Source organism: Choristoneura fumiferana, chromosome 13, assembly GCF_025370935.1.
Source record: "Choristoneura fumiferana chromosome 13, NRCan_CFum_1, whole genome shotgun sequence".
Lineage (NCBI taxonomy): Eukaryota > Metazoa > Arthropoda > Insecta > Lepidoptera > Tortricidae > Choristoneura > Choristoneura fumiferana.
Window position 1 is genome coordinate 111997 of NC_133484.1, and position 19153 is coordinate 131149.

The window sequence follows — 19153 nt, forward strand, 5'->3', positions numbered from 1 at the left end:
AAACAGTATAGGTACAGTTCACGATACTGAGAAGATATGAGCGATTACATCGATAGAGTCGACCGGGGCGGTGCAGGCCGCGAGCCGCGCCGTCAGTGCGTGTGAGTCTCTAAACCAACCCAGAGGCCGTAGTGTCAAACGCGAGCGCTCGCGTCGCATTCGCACATCTTTTTCTACACTCATCCAATTCCTTGTGACAGACAGAAGTGGCAAAATCGATTGTGATTCCAAATGCGTTAGACAAAGCCTCTGGTTTTGATCTGTTCGGGCACAGGTATGATACGGTGTCAAACGTCTTAACGTTTATCAAAGTTAACACCACAGGTAGCTGCGAGCGAGCGAACATTTTCACCCCTTCTTTCTGTCACACGGTATCAGACGAGAGTAGAAACAGATGCTGAATGAAATCAAGAGCACCCGCGCGTGAGACAATACGCCCTCAGTTATGATTATCTGCCGGGAGAGATCACTCCGCGGACAACCTTCGTTTAGAAAATCACAGCTGCACACGGTGCAACAATGCGTTGAACGATGTTTACATCGCACTGCATAATGTGCCGTGCACATGCGCTAAGAACATGCTCGCTGATTGTAGCAACACGGCGGCATGCGGCATGTGGCATGCGGCAGCGACGTGCACACGCGGCGCCCCGGTCTCGGCGCTAGTGAGGTAGCACGGATCCGCCGCATCTTCCATTATGTACAAAAATCATTAAGTAAACACTTTTAAAAATAGTCACTCTGTTTGACTATTTATTTACATTACTTGTTTGGTACTAGGTATTAAGATTATTTGTATTATAACTATTATGAGTCGATACAATAGAAACGGATAGCCGACCTGCATTAACGTCTTTGACCAGCATACTCGTACTTATATGAACGAACAGTACACTAAAAATTAAAAACAAATTTGTTTTAGCTATAAACGTTAGTGCAAGTCCATGCAGATTGAATTCAAGAACATGGTAAGAAATATGATATATGAATAGAAGAGTAGAATAAATACAATTGGCTTTGCAATAAAGATGTACAAGTATAAATACCTTGCCGTGAGTTGGAGTGGCCAGCGAGCGGCAGGCGGCGCCGCGGCCCGCGCTACTTTCTTAATACATTTTGGCTCAGCCTACCAAACGTAGCATTCCAAATAAATTACAATCATGTCATAGGTACAGTTACTTTAGACATTTAACAACGTACTAATTGAAATTGAGAGCGCGTGCGACCCGACTCTACATTGGGGCATCCCAACGCTCGGTGAATGCGTTTTGCGCCATGCAGACCGGCGAATATACAAGGTAACAAGAGGAACCTGAAATACTTCTTCAGTATTTGGGTAGGTACTATTAAAAATGACTTGTCATAAAAGTTGTCAAGAAATTTCAATGGAGATGTGGTCCCAAAAGATCAGCGTCGTTGGCAAGACCAGCGGATTGCGGGCTTCAAAAGTTTTGCTTTTTATACAGAGAGTCATTAGATCGTTTCCCCAAACTCATTGATTCCGCGTAGCAAACTTTCTATTCGCATTTTTACCCATTCTTAATTTACACCATCCCAGCCTATATATACGTCCCACTGCTGCGCACAGGCCTCCTCTCAGCACAAGAGGGCTTGGGTCATAGTTCCCACGCGGGCCCAGTGCGGATTGGGAACTTCACACGCACCATTGAATTGCTTCGCAGGTTTGTGCAGGTTTCCTCACGATGTCTTCCTTCACCGCAAAGCTCGTGGTAAATTTCAAATGTAATTCCGCACATGAATTTCGAAAAACTCAGAGGTGCGAGCCGGGGTTTGACCCACGATCCTTTGCTTGAGAGGAGATAGGTCAAACCACTAGACCGACCACCACACCAAACGTATTTAATCCATACATAAATTTTCCATTCGCATATTTTCCCACTATATTTATTTATCAATAGTTTATTTTCTTGACGGGATTTTTAACCATTCGCATGTTTTACCACTTTTTTCTCAATGGGCAACCCATTACGTCTTATGCCGACGGAGCCCCGCTTCGCGGGGCTCCTATTTCTGAGCAGTTTCCCCTTGGGGTCTCTGAAGATACCTAACTAACCTAACTTACCTCTCCGTTTGTGTGGTAAAATATGCGAATGGTTAAAAATCCCGTCAAGAAAATGAACTATTGATAAATAGAGTGGGAAAATATGCGAATGAAAAAATCATTTATAGAATAAATACGTCTGGAGTAAATTAAGAATGGGGAAAAACGCGAACGAAAACCAATTCGAGTGGGGAAAAATACGAATGGAAAGTTTGCTACGCGGAATTAACGAGTTCGGAGAAACGATCTAATGACTCTCTGTATAAAAAGCAAAACTTTTGAAGCCCGCAATCCGGCAACGGAGCGGAGTTTGGGGAAGTGTCCTTAACCACTCGGGAATTCCACTCCTCAGCTGTCCGGATAATAAAGGACGAGCAAAAATTTTTTTGTTTCAATACTTTCAGCTGATATTCGAACAGTCCACCGTGCCAAGCACTTGTTGGATTGGTAAATGCTCCAGATTCATTCTGTAACACCTCGCAGTGATAGTGATATTTACATTACGACGCCGGCTGACATCGCTTCGGCGGTTCCATGAGACAGAACGCATTCACCGTGAATAATTGTGGTCGCCAGATGCCCCGCGAGTCACCCGCGCAGGCTAACCCTAGCTCGATGTGTAGCGCTCGACCGCCACCGCGGCGCGTAATGAAAATATTCTCTCTTACACAGTTCTGTAACACTTACGCTATTTGGTAACGTCTCTTACGTCTAGCTTACTACATACAACGTACGTACAAATATTACAATTTACAGCGCGGGACGGGGCGATGGCGGCGCGCGGCGCCACTAAGTGAAGGCGAAGTCCGGGGGCCAGCGGTTGTCCTGCGCCACACCACCGGGTTAGTAAAGACCACACTCCCGCCGCCCCACCACCAGCATCGTCGCTGAGACCCGAGGCTGTATTGTTTAACGAATTCCGAATCACAATCGCTTTCACCACTTCTTTCTGTCAAAGGGTAGTGGATGAAGGCAGAATGAGATGATGTCAAAGCGTTAGACGATAAGCCTGCAGGTGGTGGGATTGCGTTACACCGTTAATCCAATCAGTCGTCGCCAAGGAGCAAGTTTGTGACCAATCATTGAACTTGTAAAGATTTGAAATTTTTGGTCCTCAGCGACGGAATCAATCTCATGCTGCTACTGTTGTCCAACTACCAAAACAGAGGTGAGTTGTGTTAGTGTTTTATTGAGTTAGGGAGGTTGTTGTGGGTAGGGTTCAAGCTCACCCTAGTGCCGACGTCGCCGGGCCGTCCCGGCTCGCCCGACTCGCCTGGTAGCCCCACCGGACCCTGGAACCAAATTTACGGTCTTTTGTTTTGAAGCAAACAGTTTTTTACATGCAAAAAAAACTATACAGGGCGTCCGAAGACCACGCCACATGGAGGGAAACTATCTTAAATATTTTAAATAGACAATTTTACTGAAATGACTTCATTTTGATTTTGAAAACATTAACTGCATTCAAAGATTTTTGAATAATCGCCTGTCTGAACCGGGAATCGAGCCCGTCAAATGATAAAAAAACACCCGTAATTTTACGACACCGATCAAAAGGCTCAATCGGAAGAATTATTTTTTTCCATGTAACATAGAATGTTACATAAAAGGAAGACCATGAAATTTTACATTCAAAGTTATAAATAATAAGTGTTCTAGAATAGGACAGACCCTACTATTCCCGTGGGTGATATAAAAGACAACTAAGGGAGCCTGATGAGGGAGTAGGCACCCCAGTGCTCTCTACTGCCAACTATGAACACCGGACTCCAGCATTGCGGTCCCAAAGGCAAGTAATAACTATCACACTATTTCCCCAAGAAGATTCAATACTATCCTCAATCAAAGGCCACGATTGTTTTGACAAGGGTTTAGCTTAGCGGCTTAAAAGAAGGTTGCTGTTACAAGTCAACACTGTTGACTATTGGAGGGATCTTGGTGTGGCCTCTAGACCTTATTGAACCTTGTATACGAAGGCCAAAGCACGGAATCTCATAATCGTCTTCAGAAACCCAGAAAATCAGAACAGTGATGATATGCAAGAGACCTACCGGCAGTCCCATTGGCCCCGCGTCTCCTTTCTCGCCTCGGTCCCCCTGCAACAATTAGCAAACTTTATATCTTAAAAACAATGTCAATATTATTAATGATTATGAACCAATTTACTAATTAAAAGGGTTAGCTCATTGTAAACGATAGAGGGCTGACGATAGTCGGGGGTTAAGAATCAGGTCGATGTTACTTGGTTCAGCGCCAGGCAAGTGAGTGGTTAATACAGGTTTATAAACTGATTTTGCTGAATATTCTGCGTGGCGGAAGATTGCACTCTGATTGTAATATACGTGTCGTGTGGTACGTGGGACAAATCGGATACGGATACCGAATCGGAACGATACAGAAAACGGTACATGGAGAAAACAATGTAAGGTAAGCAATAGGTGGCGTTATCGGTTGTGGTGGACAAACGTACTGATAATGGTATCCAAAACTGACAAATGTATACGCCGTGAAATGATAGGCTAGAGGCTCATGTTTTGTTGGTAGTACCTATAGTAAATTCATTTTTCATTTGGCATTTAGTATTTGGCCGAATAGTCATAGCAACAGAATATTTGAGGTAGGTTCTCAAATGGTTTGGTAGTTGTAGATCAGTTACGGTCATCTTGAGACAAAGATGTTGACAGGTTCAATGGTAACAGAAGCAGCAGGGTACGTACGGTCTTGCCGCGGGTGCCGGGCTCCCCCTTGTCGCCCTTGATGCCGGGCGGGCCGGCTACGCCGGGCGCGCCCGCCGGCCCCGGCGCCCCCGGCGGGCCCATCATCTGCAACACAGGCACACACCACCGTCACTACAAGCGCTCTTAGGATCAACTTGATATTCTCCAACTTTTTGCCAAGATTTGCCACAGGGAGGAGCGGTATCCGTTCATGCAACTAACGTTTGGCAACCTGATTCATTTCGCAACTTTTCATTTCGCAAACTCTAAAACTGTAAATATTTCAGGATTTATTTCAGGGCCATTGTGTAAAACCCTTTAAGTTAGGTTAGTTTTAACAATCCTGAAATATGAATAGTTTCAGAAATATTAAGCAGTTGCGAAATGAAAAGTTGCGAAATGAATCAGGTTGCCAAACGTTAGTTGCGAAGCATTAGTGAACCGGGAGGAGCATATTGATGAACTACGACCTTGCTCCTGCGCTGCCACACGTGTGTAAGACACAGAATGACACAGACATCAGTATGACATATAAATATGTATTTCATGCAAAAAAGGCTCTCCTCCACTTCAACATAAATCAACACACATAATAAGAGGGGAGAAACGAGCACACGGATCACCTGATAGGAAGGAATCACCGCCGCCCATTGGACACCCGCAACACGAGAGGTGTTATTAGGTGCATTATGTATATGTCACACTGATTAAGTCTTGTATGTAGTAGCGGAGGAGCAAGGGAAAAAGTTTGTAGTTTATTTTTAACCCTCGACGCAAAAAGGGGGGTGTTATAAGTTTGACCGCTATGTGTGTCTGTCTGTGGGTAATGGGTGAACCGATTTGAATGCGGTTTTCTTTATGTGAAAGCAGGTTTTCTAGCAATTATTCTTAGACATATTTTGTCAAAATCGGTTCAGCTGTTTTTAAGATATTGAACTTGGAAGTGACAGAGTCGGGGGTTTTCCAAATTTTTAGCCAACAGAGTTGACGTCGACTATTAATCATAGTGTACATAAATACAAATGGTAATAAAGATGAAACTTGTGAAATGAGGTTTGCCAGTTTCTCAGAAGTGCGGATGCGCTGTAAGGAAGATGGATGTCATGTAATGACAATGATGTGACATCAGCGGACAGATAGTTTAACACATATGAAGGCAAATACTATCACAAATGCGTCATTGTGGGCAGCGGCCGCCGCTCTCAGTCCTGCAAGGACTGGTGACGGGAACTGGGACATGGAAGGGGCGAGTTGATATGCGAGGAACTTTAAACAATCATCTTTTCCTTACAGAATTGGTCTGGTTTTGTGAAACAGTATTGTATGTATATGAGTTGTTACTGAGAAATCGAGAGTTAAATGCTAAAAAATAAATGTAGGTGCCAAGAACTCAGAATCGATTATAGTGAATCATATACATTATGAGCACGATAAACATATCCAAAAGCTCATTAAATATGTATTTTCAAGAAACCAATCCTTGAGTAAAGTTAATTTAGTGCGATTAGTTTAACGCAGGTTATATATGTACTCTGTGACGCAGGTATGTGACGCAGTGTGAAAGGTAAACAAGTGGATATAAAGTGATACGAAACTCAACTGCTGTGTATATTGGTGATGGATGATGGTACTATAAGGAACTAAGTAGTTTAGTTGTAATATTTGAGACTTGATATTAGTCTCGACTTATTATTATTAGCAGTAACTTGAATATCAGTGCTGGCTTTTTTGGCATTGCATTTTATCCAGGGAAATCAAGAAGTGTGTTACGCGTATGCGGTTTGTAATATGTTTTTTTTACATACCTGGGCGACCGAGCTTTGCTCGGGCTAAAACTCGATAATAAGTGTTGTCCTAGAGATAAGACCAAGCAAAACCCCCACATACCAAATTTCATCGAAATCGTTGGAGCCGCTTCCGAGATCTCCGAAATATATACAAAAGTTGCTCGTTGAAAGGTATTAGATAAAACTGACCCGTGATTGACCCCTGTCTCGCCATTATTATAATTTTTATTATATCTCTGGATTGGTTTTTTGGAGTCTATTTGTATTTCAACTCCAAATTTGTTACTTTTACGGGTATCCTGTGAAACCATATCGAAAATACAAACTGAGACATGGATGCACAGAAAAACCAGAAAAAGAGACCAGCACTGGGAATCCAACCCAGGTCCTCAGCAATCCGTGCTGCGTGCTATAACCTCTACACCACTGCTGGACAGGAATCTAGACACGAATTTTTCCTATGCATACATATCTCATATTTGGAGTTGAAATAAAAAATACAAAAAGACTCCAAAAAACCAATCATAATTTGATTGCTTAGTAGCAACATCTCTTGTCTGGGTGAGCGGTTAGTTCCGAAAGAGTGTGACGTCTGTCGACGAAACATAGATGTCGCTAGTGCTGCTGCTTAAATAAGCAACCTGTAGAATATGTATGCATAGGAAAAAATCGTGTCTAGATTCCTGTCCAGCAGTGGTGTAGAGGTTATAGCACGCAGCACGGATTGCTGAGGACCTGGGTTGGATTCCCAGTGCTGGTCTCTTTTTCTGGTTTTTCTGTGCATCCATGTCTCAGTTTGTATTTTCGTTATAGGTATTAAATATGTTTACCTACTTAATTGTATTTTTTTCTACTGACCAACGTGTGACCTCTGTCTCGTATCTTTGTCTGATGATAAGGCCAAATAAGGCCTAAGATCTCTAAGCTAAGGGCTCTAGCTCACTGGTTTGTATCAACCCGTTCACTCTGGCCTGGAATAGCCCTAATAATACTAATTTTGAAAAACAGACAAAGAAGCGAATCCCATTTTTTAGCAGTCCGAATTATGAAAGGCGAAGCAAAGCGTTTTGTATGAATGACTACATATTAACAATAAAAGGTTGGCTTTTCTTTGTATTCGTCGTCTGCTGCGACAGCCATTATAATTAATTGCAGCATAATTTGATATGTAATAAATGAAAATATGAGTATACTTACAATTTCATGCCCGTACAGTTCGTAGCCGGTGCCGTCTCCCTGCAAGTTCAACAGTGGCTATAAGATTAACAGTTCGTGGGTCAATTTAACTTGTACGAAGGTAAATGTCCTAATCGTCGACACCGGTCCAATGCCAAAAAACAATATATACTCAACGTTGAAGTCTTCTTCTAATTGAGAATTTATTCAACAAAGCATCGAATATTAAATATATTGACCCGGATAACTCACGTCTTAAATCGAGTTTAGCTCGACGTGCGCGTGTTTCAGCAGCCGCTGAGTCTCGTTGCTCCGAAGACGAAGGGCTACGGATTAGCCCGAAACATGTCGAGTTAAACTCGATTTAAGACGTGAGTTACCCGGTCAATAATTAATATGAGTGAGTTCACGGTAGTTTTTTTTTTAAAAAGCATGGAATTTTCAGTCTAAATTTGTCAACCATTGGGGCATTTAACTTATGACGTATGCATCAGAGTTGGTAGTTACCTGCCGCCTCCTGAGTTTCCTGTATTTCTAGTGTCCACCGCCGCACGCGCAGCGCCAACCAGAACAGAAGCAAACAGCGACATGTTAGTATGTTGAACTAACGCAGACACTGCGTCCACCAGAGCGGTTCGTTTAAAAAAAAGATGACTAACTTGTCGGTGAGGTTAACATTGTATAGGTAATCATACAAAGCTACAGCTTTCTAGAACAAGTAATAGTGTCTAAAATATTTAAGTCGCCGATAAATAGACGGACGGATGGACATGGCGATACTATAAGGGTTCCTTGTACTACAGAACCCCAAAAATAGCAAAGAAGGCGAAAAACTGGCCAAATCTAAATACAAACGAGAACACTTCTATTCCTCATGGTCATGATAGGTACTCACCTATATTATTGGTGTATTATTTGTGTTTCTGCCACACTGCGCTGTTCAACCGTACAATCGTGTCAGCTCATTCATTACGCTAATGAAGTGCGAAATAAGCGTAGCCTCTTTCATGGGGCAGGCGCCACTTAATAAAAGGCACGTTTAACCCGCGGGTTCACGGTCAAAGCAACTGGAGATGGGGGAGGCCTATGTCCTAATCCCAACAGTGGCCGTCCTACAGCTAATATGATGATGAGTAGTGTCGCGTTGCTCACCGAGTCTCCCTTGTCGCCCTTGTCGCCCTTGAGGCCGGGGTAGCCGGGCGGGCCGGGCAGCCCGGGCGCGCCCAACATGCCCGGCGAGCCCATGTCGCCGTAGTCGCCCTTCACGCCTTTCGGACCTATCTCGCCCTGGAATATTACACCACATGATCAGTTGCTGAAGGAAGATAATTAATAACGCTTTGGAACGAGAAATCGGTTGTTTCGCCAAAAAAGCAACACAACACATAGCGATTGGTTTTCCTGAGGCCGTATTGCCTAACGCTTCTGATACTCATGATCATAATCAAATTATGACAGTTTTCGCATACAAAAAGTGTCACTTGATTGCGAGCGCGAGCGCCAGAAACGTTAGACAATACGGCCTCAGGTGTGCTTTGCTGAGTTCATCTGCAAGGTAAAGTACTTAGTTCTTTTGAACAAAGTTACTGACATAGTCCATCAATTAGCATGCCTTGAGTGGCAACGCAGATCACATTGCTCTTAGCACTGATGGAGGCTAGAACCGTAAGGTTTCAAAGTGGCGGATGGATGGTCTGGTAAAGATTGCCTGCGAGCAGCAGAAGCAAGGCAATCTAGACGAGACGATGGTCTTCTGACCATCGTCGTGGAAATCCTAGGAATGCCAATTTCTAACAATGGACGTTTTCCGGCTGTTATTGTGACAGTGACATAACGATAGGGGTGTAGCTACCGCAATATACGGGACCACCCAGCTACAAAGGCCCTGAAGCAAAATATCAGGTAGCAATCATCCAAAAAATGTTGATACAGGCCCTGTCTTGGGCAAGCTACGCTACTGCGTTAGGGTAAGGCTCGTTATATTGGGCAGTTAGTTTGACCTAAAAAACTAGGTCTTGAAACGAAGACATAGTAAAACTAGGATAAAGTCCTACCGGTTTTCCCGGGGGTCCCTGTACGCCTGGCTCGCCGTTGAGCCCGTCGAGGCCGGGCGGCCCGCGCGGACCCGTCTCGCCGCTCTTACCTGCAACCACGCACACTTCAGCACCACGCACACAGCACAGCGAGAAGATGAAACCAGAAATCATTGATGGAAATAGAGGGAAGACGAATTTATGCTTTAGGTTATGGAAATTACAGATTTTAAAACGTACAGTCAAAAAGTATTAGTAGAATTTTCAAGTTTTAACACTCGCAAACATTATCCATATTTTGCTCTAAAAAATTACGTAGAAGACCATTTGGATTGACGTCAAGAACAACCTATTTATTTGTGCTTGAGCCAAGCATTCGATTGGACAATTTACAATGAGCAATTCAAGCATCAAGCAAGACTTGTGAACGGTGAAAATGCTCGAATCAAGCATAAATCTGCTTTACGTCAAACGTTTGGTCGTTTCCGAGGCCTTTTCAATGACGACCAAAATTAAATGCTGAATTAAGCTTAAGTCTAGGTAGGGTAAATGTTAAGATTAAGTTTTAGATTAAAAAGGTCAGTGAAGTTAATAAGACATAAGCTGATTTTGACTCACCTGTGGTCGCCGCTGGTGGCGCGAGGAGAACGCAGCTCACCATCAAAAGCCAACTTCTAAGGAAGCTACTACATCTACATTAGTCGTCACTTGTACCATTAATACGTCAGCTACTTAAACTACAGAAATATACACACAGGCAGCATGCGGCGTGCGCATGCCGGAGCGGATAGCACAGTCGACAGAAAGAAGTAATGGAAGGACAGATCGGACACGGTCTTTCGCATTCGAAATATAGTCGCAGCGCTCTCGCAGAATAAGGGCAATGCGGATACAAGCTCCGGGCGGAAGAAGCGGAAACTTTACGTTCCCATAACGGCGCCTCACATCGGCGTTACGTTTAATTTTTTTGGTCTAATTCCACGAGTCGCTCGGAGAGGATCGAGTCGGATCGGTATTGGGTAATTTAGATCGAATGGCGAGTTCCGCCTGGCGGTGGGTGGCTTGTACCCGATCGCGTGGTGCGGGCGGCGCCGGTAGTTACCCGCTTGCCGCGTTTGCCGCGCGCGCCCTTGTCGCCGGGCGGGCCGGCGGGGCCCGGCGCGCCCCCCTCGCCGCGCTCGCCGCGCGCGCCCTCCAAGCCTGCACACACGCGCACGTCACACACGACACGCACACACGCACACAACCTGCTCTACCTTCTACTACAACATCTACCACCAACGCTGTTCTTACCGAGTTGCTCTCAGACACACAGTGCTCTGAAAAACGAAATCAGTGTAACCGATTTACGAGGCAATAAGCAGTTCGGTGGTCTTCAAGCAATTCGGTAATCACAGCATTAAAAGCTGTAGCTACAACAACAATGATTCTGACTACTGGAAGCTGACGATTGTTTCAAAAACTGTTCATCCTGCTGGAAGTGCTCGTCCAGAGAAAATACCTCGATGTTATCGTCTAGTGCTGAAGCCTTCACCTCTTCTAGTCTTGCATTGTTAATGTATTAGGTGTTATGTGTCGAGGCCGGCTGGCGTGTGGCATGCAGTGTATGGGACAAAGGGGAGGGGGAGAGCATACCGGGCGGACCGGGCGGGCCGGGCGGGCCCTCGATGATGCCGGTGGGGAAGGCGTCGCCCTTCAGCGTCGTCGTGAAGCCGCGCTCGCCCTTGTCGCCGCGGTCTCCCTGAAACATGGTGACAGGTACATCAGTGATCAATGGGTCACGTATTGGTCAGGAATCAGAGGTCATTATAGTTTAATTCCAAGCTTGTAACTGTTCCATCCTGGTGTTCTTGGGCTCAAGTTTGGAATCGAATCTAGCGGAATTGTAATTTGAGGGCCAATTGGTCAAGTTTCTTGCGATTGTTAAGACTGGAAGGAGGTCTTCCCAAATTCAAATAGCTGAAGTATTATCAGCATGACTTCATAGTCTCACTAAGTACCTATGCTAGAGAATATCGGACTGGTATCGGGTTTAGTAAAACTTAAAAGGTTAACGGTCAGCTGCAGTCCCATTTGATCCAAAGACAAAAAGTGGCATGAATATTGTAAATGGATGATTACCTTGTGTCCGCTGGGTCCAATGGGCCCGGGTGGCCCAGCGGGTCCGGCGGGCCCGGGGACGCCGGGTGGGCCGGCCGTGCCCGCAGGCCCCGCCGGGCCGGGCCGCCCGTCGTGCCCCGGCAACCCCTCCGGCCCCGCGCCGCCCGCCGGCCCCGGCGGCCCGGGCTCTCCTGGCTCACCCTGCAATGCCGCATCAGACAATATTAACACTACTACTCCACGGTACCAACATTTTTCATTGTTAGTAATCTCCGGCATACATGCCCCCTATTGCTGAGCCCTGCCTCCTCTCACAACTAGAAGGCTTGGGCCATAAGCTCCCAAGTCCATTGCAAATTGGAAACTCCACTAAGGTTTCTTCATGATGTTTTTTGCTTCATAAGGCCAACGACCTTTGGCGTGATAAGCTATTAGGTCAAACCTTGGGTTTTTCTTGGATAATACCCGCACTGAGATAATAAAATAAAGACAATTAGTCTGCAGAAATAAACAAAACCTATTTATTATTGCTCCATGTGATCAAATAATCTTGGAATTGATAAGAAGTTCAAAGTGTAGTGTTAGTTTTTAATAACGAGTACGTAAATTTTTAACACTATCAGTTTGATCGTTAAAAAACCCAAGTTAGTTATAATTGATAGATAGGGTCAACAAAGAGTAGAACGTTGTGATAAGGGAACTTAACATTTGGACACACAAAATCGCCAAGTACGAGTACGTGCCGCTTACGTTGAAAGTGACGCCCTCACTTGTTTTTTTTTATTGCTGACAATCTTTATGCTAAATATGAGAATATCGTGTACAAGTACACGGTGATTTTTAGTCAGTGGTCAGGTATAAATTTTTATAATGGAGTAATTGATAGCGGTCACACAGAAGTCACAGATACAAGGAGCGAATACAACTTTTAATACAAGTTCATGCTCACCGCACTGATGGTTTAGTCTATAAGCTTACAACCATCAAAAGCTTGAAAATATGGTAATAAATTGTCATTGTTCTATTCTACAGCCTAGTTTAGATCTGTTAGAAAAATCGTGCAAGTTGCATTGCATTGCGGCGCTTGATTGAGTACTTTAAACTCGTTGGCTTTATAGCCTCGCAATGTATTTTAACTTGCACGATTTTTCTTGCTAGAGTAAACCCGGCTAGGGAACTTGTGAGTAATTGACGTAACATCTAACATCACGGGGAATTCCACATCTACTTCACTTCAATAATTGATGTAGGATGAAAATGTATCCAGTGGTTATTGGTTATAACAATATTATTAATAAAGAAATCTCCAAATAAAATTCCATTTATAAAAATCACCGTGTATATGAACACAGAAATATTTACATGCATTGCGTTAAAGAAAAGCAAGAAGAAAGACAACAGACAGACACAGACTAATACTGCGAAGTGAAGCGAGCATGCACATGACGTTGAGGTACTGGCTGGTACGGAAGATTAGAAATCAGTACCTTGAAGAGACTATTGTAAGTACCTAATTCCGCCGTTGGTAGGTTAAGTTCAACAATAAATAAAAAAGAAGAATTTAATATTGAGATTGAAAAGTGTTTCAACTGACGTACTTTTTACGTACGTAGCGTCATGGTACCGCTGAGGAGTTTTACCATTGTGGACATTTTAGGATTTGTTGAAAACGTTGAAAATTTAACGCTAAAAAGATGTTTTCATCTTGAATGCTTTTCGGTGAAAAATCATAGCAAAGCTGTTATTTGGAATTGCTTAACCACGAAATGGAATATTTCGGCTCCAAATTATGACATTTGTGGTAAATTAAATAATTATTTTCCGAAATTGTCTGAAGCTTGGTAAGAATTTTGAAGGTCAGAAAGTACAGACGAGAGCCGAGAGGTCGATCGGTGCGGTCACTGACCTTGAGTTGGATGATGGTGTTGGCGGAGATGTTGTGGCCAGCCGTCTGCAACCCCTACGACGCAAGCGCATCAGTACACACACACACACACAACACACACGCGCAGGCTTACCGCATGCAACCTGCGCTCTACTACAATCATAGAACTACTAATAATTAGAATAGAAGTGTCATCCTGTTTGATGTCTTCTTTTGCCTCTTTTGTTTTAATGTGCAAACGTTTATTTCATCGTCATTATCATTAAATTATTATAGGTTATCGGCAGCCCATTTAGATACATCAGTATGTTAAACTCTGAAACTATAGGTACAGGACATAGATCTCGTCTATTCTAAGGAACCATGTTATCAATATTGTTAAGAAAAAAACTCCATAAGTGATAAGTGGCTTTTTAGCCGCGTCTGTGACATTTCTATTCGTCTTATTATTGGTTCTATGACTGCGATGTACACATGTGTCTCTCAAGGTCTCGATGAGTCTTCTATGTTATTGTCAAACTCAGCTGACCTGGTTTTGCACATGTATACAGCACCAATGGAGAAGTTATTTCGAGTTGAAGTGAAATCCTTCTACCACTGGCTTTACCTAGAAGCGATTACGTTGTCAGTTGTATTCGACAATAACTAAAATAACACTTATGGCCAATTGCTGGAAAAAACAAGGCTTACACCAGTTTCTCCACTCACTGATAAACTTTGTGTGACAGATATTTGTGATGCCGTTTCCGATTGTATTGTCGTAATAGACAGAGACGGCATCACTTTTATCTGTCACATAAAAAGTATCACTGATTGATGAAGCAAGTCCAAGCAGATAGTTGTAAAACGGCCGTATTTTTCCAGCAAATGTCCTTTAGTAATTCCACTGACACTAACAATTTCGATCAGCCCAACCAACAAATAAGTCTAATTAACAATTTTCACAATAATGATTACTTCACCAATCGTTAACTGTTAATTTGGCATTACTTAACATCAAAACGTCTAACTGCTACGTCAAAGTAAATCTCCCACAGATATTTGTGATCACAAAAAGCTCCTGATCTTGATCAGGAAGGCAACTAAATCATCGACGGCACAAAGAAAGCGCAACGGAAAACTACACCACAAGCGAACACGCCAGCGAACAAGCAGCCGCGGTACCTTGACGGCGATGATCTCCGCCGTGGTGTACGGACTGATCTTATAGTTGTCCACGGAGCGCTTGACGCCCTGCAACGCACGCCAACAGCTCATTACATCTATATGTACTTTCATCTGCAGCTAGTATTTGGTACAGCTGGTTCAATAATATTTGCTTTAGTTTAGTGTAGTACAGCTGGTTCAATAATTTGGGTTCACATTATTGTACTAATTAAATCTTTTTTACATGATCGCAGATTTCATTTACTTCGTCCTAGAGACGCTATACTAGATACGAACGCCAATACCAGCTTATTTAATCTACTTTTATCTGCAGCTATATATGGTATAGGTGGTTCAAGTACTTTGGCTTTAGATCATTGTACTTATTGAGGATTTTTTACACTTTTGCTGATCGCCGATTTAATTTACTTTGTCCTAGAGACGCTATACCAGCTACACGTGCCAATACAAGCTCATTATATCAACTTTTATCTGCAGCTGTATTTGGTACAGCTAGTTCAAGTATTTAGACTTCAGATCACAGTGTGCTAATTAAGCCTTTTTACACCTTTATTAATTGTAAATTTAGTTTACTTTGTCCTAGAGACGCTTTACATCTCTTGATTAGCGAAATCGCATCAGTTTTGCTAGCTTTGTTGACCTATTTATTTTCAAGATTGGTTTTTTGGAATCTTTTCGTATTTTTTATTTTAATTCCAAATTTTACTTTTACGGTTAACCCGTAAAACCAAAATTGAAAATACAAACTGAAATATAGGTCCAGCAGTGGTGTAGCGGTATAGCACGTGGCACGAAATGCCGAGGATCTGGGTACGATTCCCAGTGCTGGTCTTATTTTGCTGATTTTTCTGTGCATTTATATTTTAGTTTATATTTTCAATCTATTTATTTTCCTTTTTTACGCTCTTGCCTGTACTAGTATTGTGATAAATGATTTTTTTCACTTATTTAATATGTATCATGTTTTATTTATAGATAATAGAAATATTGCCTTCTGGGCATAATGATCTTTCCAAAAGCGCTGGTAAACTAAAAAGACATAAAATATAGCATCCAATATGCGAAATAATATTTTGACTTTGTATTTTGATTTCATTGCATTTTCACCTGCTGAAAAACCTGTCTTGTTCCTTGCCATCCGTCCCCATCCATAGGGACTTTTTTCTGACGTGGGATTAGTATATTTGAATCAGTTTCCGTGCCTTCATTTTTGATTTGTTAATATCAAAAACAGTTTTCTAAATTTCAAACTAGTTTTTATCTTGTTACCGATTTTTCGGTTGTTTTAAAATTAATTCGGTGTATTTCAGCAGATGTTTGGGTTAGTTTGACTGAACAACCTAAGGGTGAGGAATGTTTCACATACATCAGAGTGTACAAATGCTTTACTAGATTATCAACCTAAAATTTCAATAAAAACTTTTGCAGGTTCAATCAAGTTCAACGTAACCCAACCATCTGTTCAAATATTCGGGAATCATTTAAGGACATTCCAGCGGTGCTGAGTCAGAGGGTGGTGCTACCTTGATGGCGGAGAAGACGTCGAAGCCGGGGCTGCCGTGGTCGCCCTTGTGCCCCTTGTCCCCGGGCCGACCCTGCAACACACACAAAAATTAACTTTTCACTTCTCATGCTCGTAAAGTTCGTGTTTATGCTGTATCTAGGCGACATAAAATTACTTTTTATGCTCTAGTGCATAAAATAAAATCTTCGTCTAAGGCCAAGGTAATCAGGTGTGAACAGCCACAAACAAAAAAGTTTCTACATAATTCTTTAATGATTTTTAATTTATATAAAACTAAAAATCAGTCAAATCAATCAAAATAAATCAATAAAAAAAAAACAATTTTATAATAATGCATAAAAAAGAAAAAGTACATAGAAAGTGAATAATTGTTTCCACTAGCATAAATAGCAACTTTCATTTCCTCACAATCTAAGTGAAAAGCAGTGTAAAACTCGAGCATTAAACCTATTTTCCCCTCGACGTGTCTATCCACCCTCGCCGTACCGGCTCGGGTAGCTATATGAACGCCTCGGGTAAAATGGCCCGTTTTATGCTCTTGTTGTACAATCTACTATTTCATGCTCTAGTGTCTAGTGCATAAAGTAAAATATTCTTAAGACCAAGTAAACAGGTGCCATCAGCTACAATTATAATACTGATTCTTGACTTGCAATGCTCATAATATGTACCTTTTTTAACACCCGACGAAAAAGAGGGGTGTTATAAGTTTGACCGCTATGTATGTCTGTGTGTATGTCTGTGGCACCGTAGCTCTTAAACGGGTGGACCGATTTCAATGCGGTTTTTTTTATTTGAAAGCTGGTTTTCTAGCGATGGATCGTAGACATGTTTTATCAAAATCGGTTCAGCCGTTTCAAAATCATCAGCTCTTTTGTTCGCTGCGGTAGGAATCTTAGACGCATAATGGGTATTTACTTTACTTTCAAACATATTTGGGACCTAAAATTTGAAACACCCATGTATGCTATATAACTATGCAAGATTATGGAATTGGAATTTTCGGCCTGATGCTGCAGCCAGGATATCCAAAACAGTAGTAGGTGCACTCTTGATAAAACTATAGCTGATATGTCGTGTTTGGATTCGTTTTGATCAGTATTTATATTGTACTGACGAGGTTAAAGATACACATTTTGCTACCTTGCCGCTGTCACTTCGTGTTTGAACTCTTGTTCCAATCTTGCTAACGTCGCATGTCGTCAATTTAGGACTTCAGACACTCGCATTTTCACCTACATTTCGAAGGTTTTTTTGCAGACGAAATAACGCTTTAGTTTTGAGTAGTCTGTTTGACGTTACAGTAACCTAACCTAGCCAATCAAAGTCCTAGGACCTCACGATACTAAAAGCGCCAACTAGCGCGTCGAAGAAACTGTTATCAGTAGGTGTTTATGTAATTTAGCGTTCAAATACTCACCGGGTCTCCTTTGGGTCCGTCCAGACCGATAGGACCCTGCAAGGAAGCACACTGGTCAATACACAAGACAAATGAACGCGAACCACACCAAGCATTTAACACCACGCAGCAAGGAGATGAAACCCAGAGGATAGATTAGACTATAGAGAAGAGTTAGTAGCGGGGAGGGGCGGCATGCCACGAGCAGATCCCAGAGCAGGTCTTATACTCCGAAGTTAGAACATCGAATTTTCTGTCGTACTATCCCACTCACGATGGCAATAATTAATAGGAGAGTGAGAGGGCGGCATGATACGGACTTCGAATTTCGAACTTGGCAGTAGAACTCTAGGCGTTAGGGGTAAGAGCTGCAGCTATGTGATTCGCTAAATGCTGTTCCTTTGCAGTCGGGAAAACTGCACGCAAACTGTACGCTAGCTGCGATTGAAGTATACTGGCATGCCTCGCCTTGATTCACAGACGAGGTCCATTCAGAGCAGCGTTTCTCAAACTTTTTTGGCGACGGAACCCTAAACTAAATATTTGTCAGATTTGACTTTAACAGTTTTATTTATGTATTAGAGGAATCCTTGAAGAACCCTTGTATAACACACTTTGCGAATGGCGGTTTAGAGAATCACACCCAGATGGCAGCTGTCAGGGAGACATTAGGGAAGCCCGAGAAGGTTCAGTTACAAGGATTTTATTACCACTGTTAGTTCTAGAGAAATTAAAAGGGCCATTTAAAGAGGAACATTTCAACTAAGTAGGAGAGGATCTAAACACTCTACCCTAAACAGCTCCTAATTTTTTTCTGAGACGAGTTGAAATAAGGAAATAAGGAAGCCGTGGTGGCCGAGTGGTTTGACATATGGCCTCTCAAGCAGAGGGTCGTGGGTTCAAACCCCGGCTCGCACCTCTGAGTTTTTCGGAATTCATGTGCGGAATTACATTTGAAATTTACCACGAGCTTTACGGTGAAGAAAAACATCGTGAGGAAACCTGCACAAACCTGCGAAGCAATTCAATGGTATGTGTGAAGTTCCCAATCCGCACTGGGCCCGCGTGGGAACTACTACCCAAGCCCTCTCATTCTGAGGGCAGGCCTGTGCCCTGCAGTGGGACGTATATAGGCTGGGATGATGAGTTGAAATAATAAAGTATCTTTGTACATTTCAATATTTGCAAACAATATCAGAAATCATCATTACTGTTTTGCGAAAACGTATATCACAATGACAATCGTAAAATGATAACAAAACGAGCACCTGTCGAACATTGTATTGTTATCTCGCTTTGAAT

General features: G+C 42.6%; 1 protein-coding gene and 1 long non-coding RNA gene across 12 annotated transcripts in view; one reads left to right on the top strand and one right to left on the bottom strand.

The window, feature by feature from the left end:
* The window catches only part of LOC141434549 (uncharacterized), a 512720-nt gene that overhangs the window by 11648 nt on the left and 481919 nt on the right, over positions 1 to 19153 (bottom strand). For 9 of the 11 annotated variants that reach the window (XM_074096979.1, XM_074096977.1, XM_074096984.1 and 6 more), the window contains 12 exons: positions 17873 to 17908; positions 16451 to 16522; positions 14925 to 14993; positions 11897 to 12076; positions 11411 to 11516; positions 9797 to 9885; positions 8895 to 9029; positions 8250 to 8276; positions 7764 to 7811; positions 4780 to 4884; positions 4114 to 4158; positions 3292 to 3354 (listed from right to left, as the gene is read on the bottom strand). In XM_074096979.1, coding sequence (XP_073953080.1) covers positions 3292 to 3354; positions 4114 to 4158; positions 4780 to 4884; positions 7764 to 7811; positions 8250 to 8276; positions 8895 to 9029; positions 9797 to 9885; positions 11411 to 11516; positions 11897 to 12076; positions 14925 to 14993; positions 16451 to 16522; positions 17873 to 17908 — 975 coding nt within the window. Of the gene's footprint in view, positions 1 to 3291; positions 3355 to 4113; positions 4159 to 4779; positions 4885 to 7763; positions 7812 to 8249; positions 8277 to 8894; positions 9030 to 9796; positions 9886 to 11410; positions 11517 to 11896; positions 12077 to 13781; positions 13836 to 14924; positions 14994 to 16450; positions 16523 to 17872; positions 17909 to 19153 lie in introns of all 11 variants that reach the window. The other 2 variants (XM_074096975.1, XM_074096974.1) reach the window with 2 other exon arrangements.
* Positions 336 to 2114, top strand: LOC141434550 (uncharacterized). Its single transcript, XR_012452062.1, has 2 exons — positions 336 to 1396; positions 1471 to 2114. It is a non-coding gene; the product is annotated as an uncharacterized lncRNA (long non-coding RNA).